This window comes from Mustelus asterias, chromosome 28, assembly GCF_964213995.1.
Source record: "Mustelus asterias chromosome 28, sMusAst1.hap1.1, whole genome shotgun sequence".
Lineage (NCBI taxonomy): Eukaryota > Metazoa > Chordata > Chondrichthyes > Carcharhiniformes > Triakidae > Mustelus > Mustelus asterias.
The window spans coordinates 10,398,408-10,418,603 of NC_135828.1; the positions used below are offsets into that span (position 1 = coordinate 10,398,408).

The 20,196-nt window shown below is 42.2% G+C and overlaps 1 protein-coding gene across 2 annotated transcripts in view; it reads right to left on the reverse strand.

Annotated features, from left to right (window-relative positions):
- Positions 1-20,196, reverse strand: part of polr3a (polymerase (RNA) III (DNA directed) polypeptide A) — a 61,178-nt gene that overhangs the window by 15,389 nt on the left and 25,593 nt on the right. For both annotated transcript variants that reach the window (XM_078199389.1, XM_078199388.1), the window contains exons 14-20: positions 18,295-18,433; positions 14,254-14,418; positions 10,859-11,031; positions 9,148-9,259; positions 6,442-6,560; positions 6,181-6,318; positions 4,078-4,248 (exon numbers count right to left, since the gene is read on the reverse strand). In XM_078199389.1, the coding sequence (XP_078055515.1) occupies positions 4,078-4,248; positions 6,181-6,318; positions 6,442-6,560; positions 9,148-9,259; positions 10,859-11,031; positions 14,254-14,418; positions 18,295-18,433 (1,017 nt within the window). The remainder of the gene's footprint in view (positions 1-4,077; positions 4,249-6,180; positions 6,319-6,441; positions 6,561-9,147; positions 9,260-10,858; positions 11,032-14,253; positions 14,419-18,294; positions 18,434-20,196) is intronic.

The following is a 20,196-nucleotide window of genomic DNA, read 5'->3' on the forward strand; positions in this document are numbered from 1 at the left end:
CTCCGCTCCAGAAAGAACAGCCCCAGCTCCCTCAACCTTTCCTCATAAGACCGACACTCCAAACCAGGCAGCATCCTGGTAAATCTCCTCTGCACTCTTTCCAGCGCTTCCACATCCTTCTTATAGTGAGGTGACCAGAACTGCACGCAATATTCCAAATGCGGTCTCACCAAGGTCCTGTACAGTTGCAGCATAACCCCACGGCTCTTAAACTCCAACCCCCTGTTAATAAAAGCTAACACACTATATGCCTTCTTCACAGCTCTATCCACTTGAGTGGCAACCTTTAGAGATCTGTGGATATGGACCCCAAGATCTCTCTGTTCCTCCACAGTCTTCAGAACCCTACCTTTGACCCTGTAATCCACATTTAAATTAGTCCTACCAAAATGAATCACCTCACATTTATCAGGGTTAAACTCCATTTGCCATTTTTCAGCCCAGCTTTGCATCCTATCTATGTCTCTTTGCAGCCTACAACAGCCCTCCACCTCATCCACTACTCCACCAATCTTGGTGTCATCAGCAAATTTACTGATCCACCCTTCAGCCCCCTCCTCTAAGTCATTAATAAAAATCACAAAGAGCAGAGGACCAAGCACCGATCCCTGCGGCACTCCGCTAGCAACCTGCCTCCAGTCCGAAAATTTTCCATCCACCACCACCCTCTGTCTTCGATCAGATAGCCAGTTACCTATCCAATCGGCCAACTTTCCCTCTATCCCACACCTCCTTACTTTCATCATAAGCCGACCATGGGGGACCTTATCAAACGCCTTACTAAAATCCATGTATATGACATCAACCGCCCTACCTTCATCAACACACCTAGTTACCTCCTCAAAAAATTCTATCAAATTTGTGAGGCACGATTTGCCCTTCACAAATCCGTGCTGACTATCCCGGATTAATCCGCATCTTTCTAAATGGTCGTAAATCCCATCCCTAAGGACCTTTTCCATCAATTTACCAACCACCGAAGTCAGACTAACCGGTCTATAATTACCAGGGTCATTTCTATTCCCTTTCTTAAACAGAGGAACAACATTTGCCACTCTCCAGTCCTCTGGCACCATCCCCGTGGACAGCGAGGACCCAAAGATCAAAGCCAAAGGCTCTGCAATCTCATCCCTCGCCTCCCAAAGAATCCTAGGATACATTTCATCAGGCCCAGGGGACTTATCGACCTTCAGTTTATTCAAAACTGCCAAGACATCCTCCCTCCGAACATTTATTTCCTCCAGCCTATTAGCCTGTAACACCTTCTCTTCCTCAAAAACATGGCCCCTCTCCTTGGTGAACACTGAAGAAAAGTATTCATTCATCACCTCGCCTATCTCTACTGATTCCATACACAAGTTCCCACCACTGTCCTTGACCGGCCCTAACCTCACCCTGGTCATTCTTTTATTCCTCACATAAGAGTAAAAAGCCTTGGGGTTTTCCTTGGTCCGACCCGCCAAGGACTTCTCATGTCCCCTCCTAGCTCTCCTCAGCCCCTTTTTCAGCTCATTCCTTGCTAACTTGTAACCCTCAATCGAGCCATCTGAACCTTGTTTCCTCATCGCTACATAAGCTTCCCTCTTCCTTTTCACAAGACATTCCACCTCTTTTGTGAACCACGGTTCCCTCACTCGGCCATTTCCTCCCTGCCTGACAGGGACATACCTATCAAGGACACCCAGTATTTGTTCCTTGAAAAAGTTCCACTTTTCATCAGTGCCTTTCCCTGACAGTTTCTGTTCCCATCTTATGCCCCCTAATTCTTGCCTAATCGCATCATAATTACCTCTCCCCCAATTGTAAGCCTTGCCCTGCCGTCCGGCCCTATCCCTCTCCATTGCAATAACAAAAGACACCGAATTGTGGTCACTATCTCCAAAGTTCTCTCCCACAACCAAATCTAACACTTGGCCCGGTTCATTTCCCAGTACCAAATCCAATGTGGCCTCACCCCTTGTCGGCCTATCCACATATTGTGTCAGGAAACCCTCCTGCACACACTGCACAAAAAGTGCCCCATCCAAACTATTTGACCTACAAAGGTTCCAATCAATATTTGGAAAGTTAAAGTCCCCCATGACAACTACCCTGTGACCCCCACACGTATCCATAATCTGCTTTGCAATTTCTTCCTCCACATCTCTATTACTATTTGGGGGCCTATAGTAAACTCCTAGCAACGTGACCGCTCCTTTCCTGTTTCTAACTGCAGCCCATATTACCTCAGTGTGTATATCCCCCTCAAAGTGCTTTTCCGCAGCCGTTAAACTATCCTTGATTAACAATGCTACTCCTCCACCTCTTTTACCAGCTTCCCTACACTTACTGAAACATCTATACCCCGGAACGTCCAATAACCATTCCTGTCCTTGTTCTACCCATGTCTCCGTAATGGCCACAACATCGTAGTCCCAAGTAGCAATCCACACCCCAAGTTCATCCACCTTGTTCCGGATGCTCCTTGCATTGAAGTAGACACACTTCAACCCATCTTCCTGTCTACCGGTACCCACCCTTGACCTTGATACCTTCCCCAATATCTCACCACCCTCAACACTGACTTCCGGACTACAACTCCTTTTCCCACTCCCCTGACAAATTAGTTTAAATCCCCCTGAAGAGCCGTAGCAAATTTCCCTCCCAGGATATTGATGCCCCTCTGGTTCAGGTGCACCCCGTCCTGTTTGTAGAGGTCCCACCTTCCCCAGAACGTGTTCCAATTATCCACGTATCTGAAACCCTCCCTCCTGCACCATCCCTGCAACCACATGTTTAAGTGCACTCTCTCCCTGTTCCTCAACTCGCTATCACGTGGCACCGGTAGCGTACCAGAGATGACCACATGTTTTGTCTAGTATGGTATGGCCAGAGTACAGCATCAAGACTTTGCACCACAAGGTGTTGCATAAAGGTTGAAGTTCTTAACCCCAGTGAACTTCCCAACACTGTTGTATAGTGGTAATACTGAAAGGTGGGTCATTACGGAGTTCACACAAATTCTTGTGGCTAGTTCAACAGAAGTGTGACATTTCTGTGACAGGGCTAGGACCTCAGTCATTGTCAGCCACCCATGCTGACGTTGGAATGTGGGTAAGGCTTACTGGTTTCTCAGCATTCTCAGCTCTCACATGTCTCCAGATAGCTGGTAATGCACACCAGCAGGCAGACCCTGCTACCTCACCTTGGCTGAGGAGATAGATTGAGGGCATCATCAGCTTCAGTGTAGATAGGGGATGGCACCCCTCTAAGTGCATAAAATCTGGAACTATGGAAGAGGCAGATAATGTTGGCAAGAGGACCATGGCTCTAAAGGCAGGCACCAGAAAAGTGCATGATACATCCATGGCACACTCCTGACGGGATTTAATCAAGTACCACCCCATACTTAGCAACAAAGCTTAATCGGAAGATGCCTGAAGAAGTTGATCAATAAAAGTTGATCATCAATATGGACAGAGATCAGAGTGAAGGCTGCCTACTGGACATGGACAACGGAGGCTAAAACTGCCAAGAAAATTATGTAGGTACATATGGTGATAATGGGGCTTGGAAGCAGAAACTGCAAGAACAAATATACTTTTGGACAATTAATCCTTTAGAGTACAAATTTTACAATTGAACCTTTAAGTTAGTTCTGCAATTTAAGAATTTGAACCTGCGAAAATCCACAATTCTTAGAATGACAATCCTATAGTGGTGAAATCAAGGTAGGAGAGGTACAACAACAACATCTGTTTTCTACTATTGCCCGAATAATGTAACTTGAAATGGATCGGAAAACAATAATTTTGGCCATTTTTTTTTTCTAAATTAGAATCAAAAAACTCATCACAATAAAGCTTGTAGCTTATTTTATAAATTCCAACAGCTCATCTTTGCCTTCCATTGCTGCTGGATCTAAGCCATCTCCACCATAGATAAACTGGATAATGTCACCTGTTGAGCTGACAGAAGCAGTTTAATCTGGAGTATGTAGACACAACACAAACTTAAAGGTTGATTAAACGACAATATGCAGCATATTACAGTATGCATGTATATGTCAACAATTGTCATAAAACAGAGCATCATTACCCGAATATTATCCAGAACCCGCTTAAATTCTAAGGGCTCATCTTTGCCTTCCATTGCTGCTGGATCTAAGCCATCTCCACCATAGATAAACTGGATAATGTCACCTGTTGAGCTGCGAACAGTTAAATCATACTGTGTGCAAAGATCCTCTAAAGATTTAACCAGTCGTCTCTAGAAAAAGGCAGAAACAGAAGAAATATCTTCAGACTAGATTGTTGTACACTAAATACTGCAATTAAATTCCAAAGGTGTGTCAGTAGTAAACATCTATAGCAGATAAGGAAGTTTCTACTTAGGATTATACTGGTTTGAGAAATGGCTTCCAAAATGAGGAAGGGCAGATGTCCAGTACAAATATGTTAATGTCTCCTGTACTCCAAAGATGAATGGAAGAGTAAGTGTGATAAATAGTATGTATTTTATAGAATGTACATTTTAGAACTATATAAAGGTAGACAATGCTGGAGTTTTACCAAGCTCTGGGTTGGAGGGAGGATGGCAGGGGTTGTGGTGGGTAATGTGTCTTGAAACTCAATGTGTGCAGGATGCACCTTTGAGAACAAACGTTCAGCTTTCCATCACAAATGTTTGATTGTTGGTTTAATGGTTTGTTGTTTATTGGGGCTACGCGGTGCCACAGTGGTTAGCACTGCTGCCTCACAGTGCCAGGGACCCAGGTTCGATTCCCGGATTGGGTCACTGACTGTGTGGAATCTGCACGTTCTCCCCGTGTCCGCGTGGGTTTCCTCCGGGTGCTCTGGTTTCCTCCCACAGTCTGGAAGACGTGCTGGTTAGGTGCACTGGCCATGCTAAATTTTCCCTCAGTGCACCCGAACAGGCACCGGAGTGTGGCGACTAGGGGATTTTCACAATAACTTCATTGCAATGTTAATGTAAGCCTTACTTGTGACACTAATAAATAAACCTTAAAAATACTTTAAACATTAAATGAACTTCAAAAATATTTTTATACATTCTTTAAATAAATCCACTAAGTAATAAAGAGGGTAAATGGAATACACTAGTCAAGATCGAAAATACATTCAGAGACCCCTAAATTAAGTTGTTAATGCTAGATTCAAAGTATAGATATACATAAAATTGAGAATGTGCTTGAATGTTTTGATGCATACTAACTGTCCAGTCAAGTCTCATCTATTTGTTGGTAAAATGGTAAAGAAAATTTGGCGTTGGACTGAGGTGGGCACAGTAAGAAGTCTCACAACACCAGGTTAAAGTCCAACAGGTTTATTTGGAATCACGAGTTTTCGCAGCACTGCTCCTTCATCAGATGAGTGCCTGCCCACTCACCTGATGGAGGAGCAGCGCTCCAAAAGCGTGTGATTCCAAATATACCTGTTGGACTTTAACCTGCTGTTGAAAAAAAATTTAGGGTTAAATTGTCTTCAATGGTCTAAATTATTCTTCCAAACAGCGGCACATCATGCAACTCAGACATCTAATTTGCAATATGTCAATAAGACTTTCCTCTAAGTAAAGAAACTCATGACATAATTGCAGCATTCACATTATCTGAACTGCAAAGATTCACTCACGAATTGCTAGTGTCCAACAGGGGTTATAAATAGTCTTTGCCATTCATTGCCTCCAAAGAGTAAAGAAGAAAGATTGCCATCGATCCTGAATAATTATCCACACAGAGTCAAATTCTCAGTGTAATTTACCATCAGTGTAGCTCAAGCAACAAACCTCATTCTGGTGTAGCAAAGGTCACCTAGCTCTGAGTTTGAGGTGCGATAGAGAAGAGGAAGAAAAGATGGTCAAGGCAACACAGTATTTCAGGCCATGTAAAAGACATTATCATTGAGCAGTCTTGTGCATAGAATACTTAGGACTATGCAACAAAGATGTTTTTGCCCACTGGAATGGAAAACTAAGCCAGGATAAATTACATGCATCACCCAAAGATTTGGTCTATAACTTATGAGTGTGCTCTAAGTTATGTATACTTAGTTTTACAGATCAAGTGTGAACCTCTGTTCTAAATGCTAGCATGAAGGACTAAATGAGAGCATGAACGTGGTTCAACTGAGCAGACTGATTGTAAGAACAAGTCCAATTCTTGTCAAATTTTGCCATTACCTGCATGTATCCAGTTTCTGCTGTCTTAACAGCAGTATCCACCAGGCCCTCCCGACCAGCCATGGTATGGAAGATAAACTCAGTTGGAGTTAAACCAGAATAGAAACTGTCTGCTACAAAGCCCTTTGCTGCTGGAAGCTGCACAAAGAAATTTGCAAATTTCATTAGAAGTTGCACGGTTTGAAAAGTAATTTCTAAACTATCAGTCGATGAATGAAGAGCCAAGTGATGACAGGACCTTCATCTAAGTAGACTGCTCACCTTAGAATGCTTTTCAAAGTGAGGTAGCGATCTACTCTCAAAACCATCTGGAACGCGTGATCCACTAATAGCCTGCTGCCCCACACAGGCAATCATCTGGGAGATGTTGATGAAGGAACCTATTAAGAATGTTCATTACTACTGGGTTAATGCATCATGGGAGAATAAAAGACCAATGACAGGATTTATTCCTGAAGGCTAGAAATAGTGTTTTAAACAAACAAGACAAATGTACATAACTGTCTCCATCCAATGAATTACCGATTAAACTGCGCTACCAGCAGACAACCCCAAGAGGAAGCAAGATGCTTTCCCCAAAATGGAAGCAAGTAAAGATGTGGTTGCAACCTGTTCGCTTTTAATTTGACTTTTTCAGCGGCAGAGGCCTTAGAGATGTTCTCCGCTTACATTTACTCTAATGGATAACATTGATTACAATTATAAAATCATACAGACTAAGCTATACATCAAGTGGTCACTCCCACCTACCAAACACATACACATGTCAAATACTCCGAATGCTGGAAATCTAAAATAAAGGCAGAAAATGCTGCAGGTACTCAGAAATCGGTGGAGAGAGAAACAAGAGTTCACGTTTCAGGTTGATGAACATCCATTAGAACTCTCTTCACTCTGCCTGGCTTGAGTATTTCCAGTATATTGTTTTATATCGAACCTACATCCTTGTTTTCACTTCTCTCCTGCTTGGGGTATGGTGCCACAACGCTGGCTGGCAACCTAACAATAGCTTATTCAGGTGAGAACAACACACTGGCCCGATCCTCTCCTTTTCTGATAGCTACGTACATGCATTTTTCACCTGGGGCTACAGTATAACTCAAGATGGTGATCAGTAGCAGAAACCCTGTCTAATTCTCACTCGTAAGCACTATTCAATAACCCTCATTGACATAGTACTCAATGTTTTTGGACACTCATGAAAATATACACAAGTATGAGTCAATGTTTCAAGAAAGACACAGACTCACTCAGTTTGCCTCAATTTAAAGAACAAAGAACAGTACAGCACAGGAAACAGGCCCTTCGGCCCTCCAAGCCTGTGCCGCTCCTTGGTCCAACTAGACCAATCGTTTGTATCCCTCCATTCCCAGGCTGCTCATGTGACTATCCAGGTAAGTCTTAAACGATGTCAGCGTGCCTGCCTCCACCACCCTACTTGGCAGCGCATTCCAGGCCCCCACCACCCTCTGTGTAAAAAACGTCCCTCTGATGTCTGAGTTATACTTCGCCCCTCTCACCTTGAGCCCGTGACCCCTCGTGATCGTCACCTCCGACCTGGGAAAAAGCTTCCCACTGTTCACCCTATCTATACCCTTCATAATCTTGTACACCTCTATTAGATCTCCCCTCATTCTCCGTCTTTCCAAGGAGAACAACCCCAGTCTACCCAATCTCTCCTCATAGCTAAGACCCTCTATACCAGGCAACATCCTGGTAAACCTTCTCTGCACTCTCTCTAACACCTCCACGTCCTTCTGGTAGTGCGGCGACCAGAACTGGACGCAGTACTCCAAATGTGGCCTAACCAGCGTTCTATACAGCTGCATCATCAGACTCCAGCTTTTATACTCTATACCCCATCCTATAAAGGCAAGCATACCATATGCCTTCTTCACCACCTTCTCCACCTGTGTTGCCACCTTCAAGGATTTGTGGACTTGCACACCTAGGTCCCTCTGTGTTTCTATACTCCTGATGACTCTGCCATTTATTGTATAACTCCTCCCTACATTATTTCTTCGCATTTATCCGGATTAAACTCCATCTGCCACCTCTCCGCCCAATTTTCCAGCCTATTTATATCCTGCTGTATTGCCCGACAATGCTCTTCGCTATCCGCAAGTCCAGCCATCTTCGTGTCATCCGCAAACTTGCTGATTACACCAGTTACACCTTCTTCCAAATCAGACAAAGATGTACTGAATCTTGCAATAGTCACTAAAATGCTATTTAGAGTTAACTTTGTAACATTAGCATGTTTTTCTAACATAATTGGAAGCAGATACTAATAAAGTCTCGTAAAGATTTCAGTGGCTGTTTATCTTTATTCTCAAAAATCAAATAATTTGATTCAACCCTTATCATAAAAGCAAAAATACCACTGATGCTGCAGATCAGAAACAAAAGCAAAAATTACTGGAAAAGTTCAGCAGGTTTGGCAGCACCTGTGGAGGGAGAAACCGAATTAACGTTTTGAAGCCATTGCGACTCTTTTCCAGAACACTTTGGACAGTTCCAAAGAGGAGTCATATTGGACTAGAAATGTTGACTCTTCTTTCTCTCTCCACAGATGCTGAGTTCTTCCAACACATTTGTGTTTTGACTAGTCCTTTGTACATTTACAAATCTGGAACAAGAGCAATTCCTTTTGTTGTATTTTTTTAAAAAAGAGTTTTAGATATATTGATCTGACCAAACGACAGCTGCTTCATACAGCACTGTGTACATATATATGGATCCAGGAAAGAAATACACTAAAATACATCTACTTAAAACATCAGATTTTTTGATTTAAAAAAATTTAATGTTATATTTCCCAATTACCAAATAGATCAAAGTACCCAAGTTTCTTTTTCTAAACACCCACTCAGTGTCCATTTGACTATGCAATCTCTTAAAATGCCTGACCACCCACATACCAGTGATAGCATTTGCAACTTAACAATGACTAAATTGTCCAGTTACCTTTTGAGCCACAAAGGGCCATAGTGAGGGGGCTGTTGCTCTTGTCCAGCTCCCTAAGGCATGCACTGCCAGCATGGTCTCTAATTACAGAGAGCTCCTTAAGGATCAAGGCCTGTAAGTAGTGAAAGTATTATGTCAAATCCATTCAGGCAAATTACACGCAGACATATTTTGCTTTCTTCATTAATCAATCATTGAATTGAAAACAGCTAAGAACAAAAGGTTATTCTAACACCAAAGTACAAAATGTGATCAACTGGAATGTTCCTTTATGTTTTTGCATGATTTTAGGTAGAAGTGGCAAATTTTAAAGTTTTATTTATTAGTCGCAAGTAAGGCTTACGTTAACACTGCAATGAAGTGACTGTGAAATTCCCCTCGTCGCCACACTCCGGCGCCTGTTCGGGTCAATGCACCTAACCAGCACGTCTTTCAGACTGTGGGAGGAAATCGGAGCACCCAGAAGAAACCCACGCAGATGCGGGGAGAACGTGCAAACTCCGCACAGTGACCCAAGCTGGGAATCGAACCCAGGTCCCTGGCACTGTGAGGCAGCAGTGCTAACCACTGCGCCACCATGTGTGTTTTATGAGCTGAATTCAGCACGAATGTAAAGAGAAGCTCAATGACCTGCAGTAAGAGAACTGTCGTCAGGTTTTCTGGGACGAAACACAAGTTTCTGAGATAATGCTCATTGAAAAATACTGATGTAGGGTGAAATTTCCCCCTATTCCCCCCCCCCCCCTCCCCACACCACCACCAAGAGTATCAGCTCCGACTTAAAACTGACGTGATTCTCCAGCTGCACAGCTGAGTTTTTAGACCAGATTTTCAGGCGCTCTGAAAAAAGAAAATCACTGGTTTACAGCATTGCTCTGGCAGAGTGGGGCCTGATAGAATGGGCAGGGCTGGCTCCACAGGGATTGGGGCACATCTTTAAAGGGTGCCTGATCAGCACAAAGATCCCCCCCGCCCCCTCACATTGGGGGCAACACCTCTCACCAGCCTAGGGGACTACCGATTCACGCCTTTATTAACCTGTTGCAAACCTCAGCAACATGTATGAGTATTTTGTGAGGGGGGGGGGGGGGGGGGGGGGAGAAATCATGCATTAGGGAGCTTGTTAATTATCTTACAATTTATTAAAATATGTTACAATGAGGTTCTCCCCCTTTGTGGGTGGGAACCCTGTTATGTCACCAGGAAGGGGCGTGGAAAATCAGGAATGAGATCTCACCGGCAAGAATCTCATTTTCCGATTCTCAAGATTTTGCGCCCATGTCGCCATTTGCACTGATGGCGAATGCGGGCGCAAAATCATCCCTATTGTGTTAACCACAGCTCTTGCAAATTATATGAAAGTTTGTATTTTCAATTGTTGCCAAGTATCAAATAGACTATTAGATGACAGCGATTTTAAAAGGGTTATCTGTTGGACTACTGGGAACACATTTATGGCAAGTTCTGCAAAAATAATTGATTAATTTATGTGTTGTTGGGGAGACAAATTTCTGGCAAATATATTTCTTCATTACACATTAGTTATTCTTTTCTACAATGCAAACATTTATTTTGTAATTCAACTGAAAGGAATATTCCCACACATCCTCTTATTTCAAAAGATGAACAAATTATTTAGGAAATTGACTAAGATGAAATTTCAAATGCATGCTGATTTTTCCTCACACCGAAATGAAAAGCCAGCCCTTACTTCTAATGTTTCTTCTGCTGTACATCCAGGTTGTTGTTGAAGTTTGCCTGTGTTTAGTGCGTCAATAAATTCATCACACTTCTTGTAGCCAGCATCAAGTAGCTCCTGTTTGGCTTTTAATAGCCCCTTCCCCGGTGTTACGTCACCAATACCAATAGAAAATCCTCGATTGGCTAGATTTGGGAAAAGCAATCATGTAAAATTAAATCTTAGAAGTGAAATGCAACAGAGCTAAACAATGTGTCTACCATGACCCCAGAATAAATGAAAAACCTCAACAGCATGTATTTTAAACTAAATATTCCAAGGGAGTAATTATAAAGCAGTAATCTCATTTTAGCTGCTTTATAAAAGCAATTACAGTTTAGTCATGGAGATTACAATGTCATCTGAACCACTGGAACAAGGCTTCTGCTTTTTAATCATTCAAGTACCAGCTTTTCTCTATTTCCTGCTGCTGTTTTGAAATGGATAAAACTGCACTGGGTCACTGCCTGTGTAGAGTTTGCACATTCTCCCTGCGTCTGCATAGGTGTCCTCCAGGTGCTCCGTTTTTCTCCCACAGCCCGAAAGACGTACTGGTTAGGGTGCATTGGCCATGCTAAATTCTCCCTCAGTGTACCCGAACAGGCGCCAGTGCGTGGTGACGAGGGGATTTTCACAGTAACTTCATTACAGTGTTAATGTAAGCCTACTTGTAACACTAATAAATAAACTTAAACCTTAACCTAAATTTTATAATGTTAACAGTTAGACTCTGAAAAACATCTTCCTGCAATTTAAAACTGATCACTGCTAGTCATTCAGTTCTATATACTAGATAATTCAAACAAAGACAAGTAATGCTGTCCCCAAAGTTATTATACTTGCGTGATTATAAAGGTTTAAGTTGTATTCTTGGAGGAAAATCAAAGGATAGTGAGCTAAAATTGGAGCAGAGTACACAGAAACAGCAGCAAATAAGTGACTTTTTTTTCCCAAATGGGTGCTGCCTGGTGTGTATGTTCAACATAAAAGATTACAAGTCTCAGTTTTATAGAATCTCTGGACACTGATTCAACTTCAAAAATTTCAAAATTAAAACCACTTGAACTATGGTATATACTGTTAGACATGTTTAATCACTCCCTAATTTAATATGACACGGTGGAGGAAACTGATCTACATGATTAGCAAAAAAACCAGACAGATGGATTGAAAATATCTAGTGCATTAAGCACTGGAAACACAACACTCTATGGCTAAATAGGATTACATTTATGGGCTCCTGTTACTTCACATATTCCATTATTTAACTAGAAATAAAGGGAAATATTTTGTTGCAGAAGAATTATATGTTTTCATCCAGTCAATTTTAGTTCAAGTGTGCACTTACGAAGGAAAGTATCTGATCAGGTTAAAAACACACAAAGGTAACATGCATACATCAGGTTGGTAATTAGGAGTGTAGAAATAGTGAAGAGTATAGTAAAATTTGTAATAGGAGGCATGCATCCTTGTTCATTACTCACTTAAATACAGCCCTCAGTTTATAGCACTGACAATTTTCAAAACCCTCTCTGCTACTCAGAACTATCTGGCTGACCACAATTCTGTAGTGAAATGGTTGTTCCAACAAAGATACAAGGCAGGCAATTAAAATCATGGATGACTGCATGGAACATTACAGCGCAGTACAGGCCCTTCGGCCCTCGATGTTGCGCCAACCAGTGGAAGCAATCTAAAGCCCATCTAACCTACACTATTCCAATATCATCCATATGTTTATCCAATGACCATTTAAATGCCCTTAATGTTGACGAGTCCACGCCCATACTACTTTGAGTGAAGAACCTACCTCTGACATCTGTCCTATATCTCTCACCCCTCAATTTAAAGCTATGTCCCCTCGTGCTAGCTATCACCATCCGAGGAAAAAGGCTCTCACTATCCACCCTATCTAATCCTCTGATCATCTTGTATGCCTCTATTAAGTCACCTCTTAACCTTCTCTCTAACGAAAACAACCTCAAGTCCCTCAGCCTTTCCTCAAAAGACCTTCCCACCATACCAGGCAACATCCTAGTAAATCTCCTCCGCACCCTTTCCAATGCTTCCACATCCTTCTTATAATGCGGTGACCAGAACTGTACGCAATACTCCAAGTGCGGCCGCGCCAGAGTTTTGTACAGCTGCAACATGACCTCCTGGCTCCGAAACTCAATCCCTCTACCAATAAAAGCTAACACTCCGTACGCCTTAACAGCTCTATCAACCTGGGTGCCAACTTTCAGGGATCTATGCACATGGACACCGAGATCTTGCTGTTCACCCACACTACCAAGTATCTTACCATTAGCCCAGTACTCAGCACAACAGTTGAACCATGGAGCGGCAATATACACATCTGTACTCAATCACAACCATTCGGGTGAAAAATTTATGAAGAATTCAAAAATCAATGCAGAGTAAGGGTAGCTGTAAAAAGGCTGAAATATGATTAAAGCACTCAAACTGCTCTCATGATGGAAGTGAAGAAGGATTTTAAAGCTATGTACCTATCCTTTCTACTTTATCTGCTTGATTATAGAAAAAGTCAAAATTTACTGATTGCTCCACGCTGTCATGGTTAACATTAACCATTCTGATCCTAATACTGGCCAAGCTAACAATAAGGGCGGCACGGTGGCACAGTGGTTAGCACTGCTGCCTACACTGCCAGGGACCCGGGTTCAATTCTGGCCTTGGGTCACTGTCTGCGTGGAGTTTGCATTTTCTTCCCATGTCTGCGTGGGTTTCCTCCGGGTGCTCCGGCTTCTTCCCATAGTGCAAACATACGCAGGTTAGGTGGAGTAGTCATGTTAAATTGCCCCTAGTGTCAGGGGGATTAGCAGGTAAGTGGGGTTATGGGGAATAGGGCCTGGATGGGATTGTTGTTGCTGCAGGCTCGATGGGCTGAATATCTTCCTTCTGCACCATAGGGATTCTATTCTATGATCCTAATATGGCAGGATAAATTGTTGGAAAACATTTTAAACAAATTTCTTTTCGTTAGTTCCTGTTCTCTCTCTGTTAATCTTGCACTTGGGCATTCTACCCGGTTGTTCAACCTCTATTTCTCTGTGTCTCCATCCCACATATTTCTGCTTTGTTGCATTCCCTCACTTCTCCCAGTACTGCAGTCTTAAGCAACATGATATATATTTTTTCAGCTGTTACAAAAGAAATCAGTTTGCTGTTCATGCAGTTGCTTATGGAACTGGTAGCGCAATATTTATGTTGGTGTAATATTCATGGTAGTGAATTTGCAAATTGAAGGCTGGGTGTTCAAATCCAAATTATGAAATATAAGAAAACAATGTCCTTAAGGTATTCACTTAATACCTTAAGCATTTTATAGACAAGTTACTACTTACACAGATAGACAGGAGCCAGTCGAGCAAGGCGCGACATAGCATCTGCAGCAGCCATTTGCCCCCAGTCTCTTAGCAGGATGTAGAAAATGTTGTTCTTGGAACCCGATCCCAGAGTTCCTTTATCCAGGCTCCCAGACATCAGCTCACTGTTCTGGATTACAACGACTGCAATATGACGAAAACAGAAGTTACTATGCAAGAAAGTAAAAATACAGAAGGCATTTGGATATAGAAAGGGATAAACCTTTGTGAAAAGGATGTGACAAATGTCGTAATGGTGCTTATATCAATCTGATTTGGTTTGTAGACAAACGTCGGCAATCAGCGTGGAAATAACTTGCATTTCGACTGGTATATCACTAAAATTTCAACAGACTTTCTAGGGCAACAAAAGACATTTCAAGACCCATCGTCCACCATGTCTATAATATTTTCTACATAATCTAAATAATAAACGTGTGTACAACATTTGAGCTCATCTGGATAATTCCCATGAGGGGATCACTATGATTTGGCTTATTAACTGACAAGTTTAATTCCATGTTAGCCACCAAAGAAATATCTAACATTTCTGTCAACATGTACACAAGTGCTTAGTGATCAAAAATCACTGAAATTTATTTGAATTTTCCCATAGGACTTACTCCATTCCAAGTTTTTTTTTAAATTAACTGTTTCACAACCTCATATGCCCTTCTCCAGCCACAAAAATGACAGAAGTTCTGAACATACATTCTGAACGGATAAACCTATCATTGATGTGATTTTTAAAATTCCATCAGGATCTGAAAATGGACTTTGAAATGTATGTTTTCTAGGCAATTTTGCTTTCAAGCGAGCATAATGTTGCTGGTTGGTGGAAATCATTTACTACAACTATCACCTTTAGTGTAGAGAAATGCCCCAAGGTGTTCAGACAAGTTGAGTCAAAAAAGGAGGTATTAAGACGAGGGGTGAAAACTTTGATTGGAGAGGCAGGTTTTAAGAAGGGTCTTAAAGCAGGAGAGATAGATAGAGAGGATTTGGGGAGAAATCCAGAGTTTGGCCTAAAAGGTACGGTGCACAAGACAGTAAAACACTGAAAGAGGCTAGAGATAGTGAGGCGGAAAAGCCATGGAAAACTTTGAATACACATCAGCGGAATTGGTGCACATTAGATAAGGAGAACAGTAAGATAAAGTTTAGAACAATGGTTGAAGTGGCTCATCCAGAAATAAATGCCCTACTAGTAGGTTGACAGTAAAGGGCCAGAGGATGGAGACAGGCAGTGCTGAATGTCACCAGCGTATATATGAAACCTCAGCAGGTCTGACAGCACCTGTGGAAAAAGAATAGAGCCAATGTTTCGAGTCTGGATGACCCTTCGTCAGAGCTGTGTCATCCAGATTTGAAACACTGGCTCTATTCTTTCTCGATGTGGAAATGCCAGCGTTGGACTGGAGCAAACACAGTGAGGAGTCTAACAACACCAGGTTAAAGTCCAACAAGTTTATTTGGTAGATTTCCACTCCATCTGACGAAGGAGCAGCGCTCCGAAAGCTAGTGGCATTTGCTACCAAATAAACCTGTTGGACTTTAACCTGGTGTTGTTAGACTCCTTACTCTATTCTTTCTCCACAGATGCTGTCAGACCTGCTGAGATTTTCCAGCATTTTCTGTTTTTGTTTCAGATTCCAGCATCTGCAGTCTTTTGCTTTTACGCATATGAAACCTGATACCTTGCGTTATGCTGAAAATGCTCTGACTACAATGGATAAGTGAAAGAATGGAACCAAGCAAAGGTAGTCCACAAAGCTGGACAAAGAAGAAAAATGGAGAGATATTGCACCATGGTTGCAGCCACAGAGGATGCCATTTGTGACTTTGAATAGTGCCATTTCCGTGCTGTAGTGGGGCCGAAATCAGACTGAAGAGATTCAAATATGACGTTGTAAAAAAGGTGGGACATGGATTTGGGCTAAAGGATTCTCGAGGAAAGAAAGGCTGAAAATTGGACAGTAATTTGCAAGTACAGATAATGTAAAGGGAACGGGGAATTGGACAAGTGAAGAAGCAAAAGATGTGCTTGGAGGAAGTGTGACTAGACACATTTTTTGTTTCTTTATTTGTCCCAGTACCACTCCATTTGAGCTTGCACCATGAAGCCTTTTGTCATTTAATTTCTCCTGTCACAGACCTCCCCTATTGTTCTTCCCAGCTGCCCCTCATTCACTTGCTCAAAACCTACTACATTTACTAACTTTTCTAGTTCTGATACGAGGTCACAGACCTGAAACGCTCAGTCTCTCTCTATGTTTTCAAGAGTTCACTATTGAGATCCTGGCTCAAGTGATCTTGCACAGGGGAAATGCAGGTGTAAAGACTGAAGAAATTTGTAACGTGGTTGAAAATGTAATTGTAAAATAAAAGATAGTATTGTACAGGAGGGTCCTAGTTAGCTATCAATACTCCCAGAAAACTCTGGTGGACAACAAATATGCGGATAATTGTGGATCTACATTCTTTCCTGCAAGTCATCACTCCCAGGAGCTGCCATTAACTCCAAATACTTCTTCACCTTTTCTCTCTGGTTTTAGAGGGGTACATCAATAGTTTGCAATGCAGGTTCATCGATTGATTCCTGAGGTGAGAGAGTTACCCTATAAAGACACAGTAGAATGGGACCTATGTTCTCTGGGGTTTAGAAGAATGACGCAATCTCAATGAAATGTATACAATTAGATGTTGCAGAGAAGAGGGTACAACGAGAGGTTTCATTCAGCCTCAGGATAAGGGTTGGCCATTCAGACAATGTTGAAGTGAAATTTCTTCAGCTGTGGGGTTGTGAATCTTTTGAGCATTCTCTGGGGTAGAGAATTTTTTTAAAATTCATTCATGGGACACGGGTGTCGTTGGCTGGGCCAGCATTTGTAGTCATTGAGAATATATTTCGAGTTTGAGCACTAAGGAAAACAAGAAATAACGGGAAAAGCACAGGAATGTGGAGCTGAGGTGAAAGATCAGCCACAATCTTACTGAATAGCAAAGCAGACTCAAGGTGAGATACGGCCTACTCCTGCTACTATTTCTTATGTTCTTGTCATTTTTTTCATTCTTTACGAATAACTCAAAAAGGAATTGATAAGAGGCAATACACAAGAAAAGCCTCATATAAGAAATTCTCCCTCAGCTAGTCAGTGGGCTCCTTTACTTCACTGTTCCCTAAAGTATAGTCTGCTGGTCTCCTGACACCAATTCTGGAAAATGAGATGGAACACAGATAATCAGGTTGCACTAGAAACAAAATTCAATTATACAATTAATCCCATTGTACATAACATGAAAACTCATCTAAATGTCAAAGTCAGGGAACCAAAACCGGGACATGAACATATGCCAAAACTGATCCTCAGCTACTTCCTTTATTCCAATGACCCAGTCTGCTTGACATCAAACCTGTGCCAAATGTAAAACAATTATTATTATAGAATTAAAAAAACCTCTTTTATAAAAATAATTTATCAAATATCGCTGCTGTTACTTTTGATTCGCTTGTGTTAATTACGTATTAATTCATAGAATCCATATGGAGCAGGAGGCCATTCGGCCCATCGAGTATGCGCTGTCTTTCTGACAGAGTATCTTACCCAGGCCTTTTCCTCCATCCTATCCTTGTAACCGCACACATTTACCATGGCCAATCCACCTAACCTACATATCTTCGGAGTGCGGGAGGAAACCGGAGGAAACCCACGCAGACACAGGGAGAAGGTACAATCACCCAAGGCTGGAATCGATCCTGGGTCCCTGGCACTGTGAGGCAGCAGTGCTAACCATGGTGCCGCCTTAATGTATACAGGTGATGATCATGAACTAGGGATTAATTTGTGTTCCTATAAAAAGAACCACTGAAATTGCGGTTGTTGGGTAAGGTGGTGCATGCTTCTAATGTGTAACTCTGTAAATAAATGCTTATAGAACAATGTAAAGCTTTCGAAATATAACATTTTGTTCCGATGATTTGGAGGTTTTTGTTTTACGGTTCAAATTTTATATACTTACAGGAGTCATTGTAACAGAGGTCTTCGCCTTTTCCACAATACTGCTTGCCCTTGGTACGCAGGTTTGCATTAATAGGACAATCCTTGTTTGGTTTCAGAATGAGGCTAAATATTTGTTTCCCTGTCCATAGCGTCACGGGCTGAGGGAGACATTATCTTGCACTTTAGTATAGATCATGCTTAGATCTCTGTCATAAATCTGAAGTGTGGATTTACCAAGAAATGTACAAGTACAGCTGCTCTTCCTCTAACAGATGCAAGGGGTACCCACAATTAACTACTAATTATGCATTTATGAATGGAATTAAATAATCCACAAGTAATACGGATTTCACCAAGTTGTATTCATCTCCCAAAAAATTAGGCATCTGGTTTACCCCATATTTGTGTTGAAGAATCATTGATCTGTTAACTGCAAACTTGTACACAATCCCAAATGGGCAGTTATCAGCAATGAGGACATTCAAGTTGCCTGATACTTCATGGGGCAACTTTTAAAACAGTTGTGTTTTTTGGCTATCATCTTAAGGACCACACGCTTACAGACTGATTTCAGAATTGAGATAAGGTATGACCACGCAAAGAAGTCAACATCTTTGAAAAGGATGAGAGGGAATTCCGCCTGATTGAAAACAGACACCTAAGCCCCATTTCACATATGCTAATCAAGGTATGATGACACCTTCAAGTCTACTTGACCTCAGAAGCATTGTGGCTTTCCTGTTGCTAGTTTCAAGAAGATCAGGAAGCTGAGGGAATCCTTCAGGTATTTTTTCTTTTAAAAACTGTTTCCTTTCTTCTAAGTCCCGCACAAAAAAACGGTCACTGTCTTGTCCTGGATCTCAACCTTACCTATCCACAAAACCCTTTTCCTTACACTTGCCTGAGCACCAGTGAGCAGTCAATGGCTACCTGATTTTTTTGGAGGCTGGTAACCGCTTCCCACCCATTTCAGATAGAAAGTGGAACAGCATGTTAATCAGACTCATACTGCAACACATCGACAGTACAAATCAGCAAGTTTGCGATGGTAACCCAGTGACAGCTAAATTCCTGCCTCACACCCACCTTCACCCCTAATTCCCAACGTAACATGCTGATTATAAACATGTTAATATCACATGACAACACTGTGAAATGCTAAATGAAATGAGAAGCATATAAAATTCCAATGATTTAAACTGTATATCCTTGCGAAGGTTTCATCCAGCCCAGCGATAAACTAAAAAGATTAAACCAAAGGAGAATTTATAAACTGTTTAGTAAATGCAGACTCAATCATAGAATCCTACAGTGCAGGAGGCCATTCAGCCCATTGAGTCTGCACCAACCATAATCCCACCCAGGCCCTATCCCCGTAACCCCACATATTTACCCTGCTAATCCCTCTAACCTATGCATCTGGGGACACTAAGGGGCAATTTAGCATGGCCAATCAACACAACCCGCATATCATTGCTGTGGGAGGAAACCGGAGCACCTGGAGGAAACCCACGCAGACACGGGGAGATGTGCAAACTGCACACAGACAGTGACCCGAGGCCGGGAATTGAACCCGGGTCCCTGGCACTGTGAGACTGCAGTGCTAACCACTGCGCCATCATGCTGCCCCCAAATAAAGCTTTATCCCCATTTGTGGAACATGAGCATATAGTACATTAAACACATACTGCACAAAATTATCCCGTTCAAAATCTGTGAAATAAGGTAAAACGAGTCCTGCTCACAGGTTACTGGGGCGGCACAGTGATTAGCACAGCTACCTCACAGCGCCAGGGGCCCGGGTTCGATTCCCGGCTTGGGTCACTGTGTGGAGTTTACACGTTTTCCTCGTGGGTTTCCTCCGGGTGCTCCGGTTTCTTCCCACAGTCCAAAGATGTGCTGGTTAGGTGCACTGGCCAAG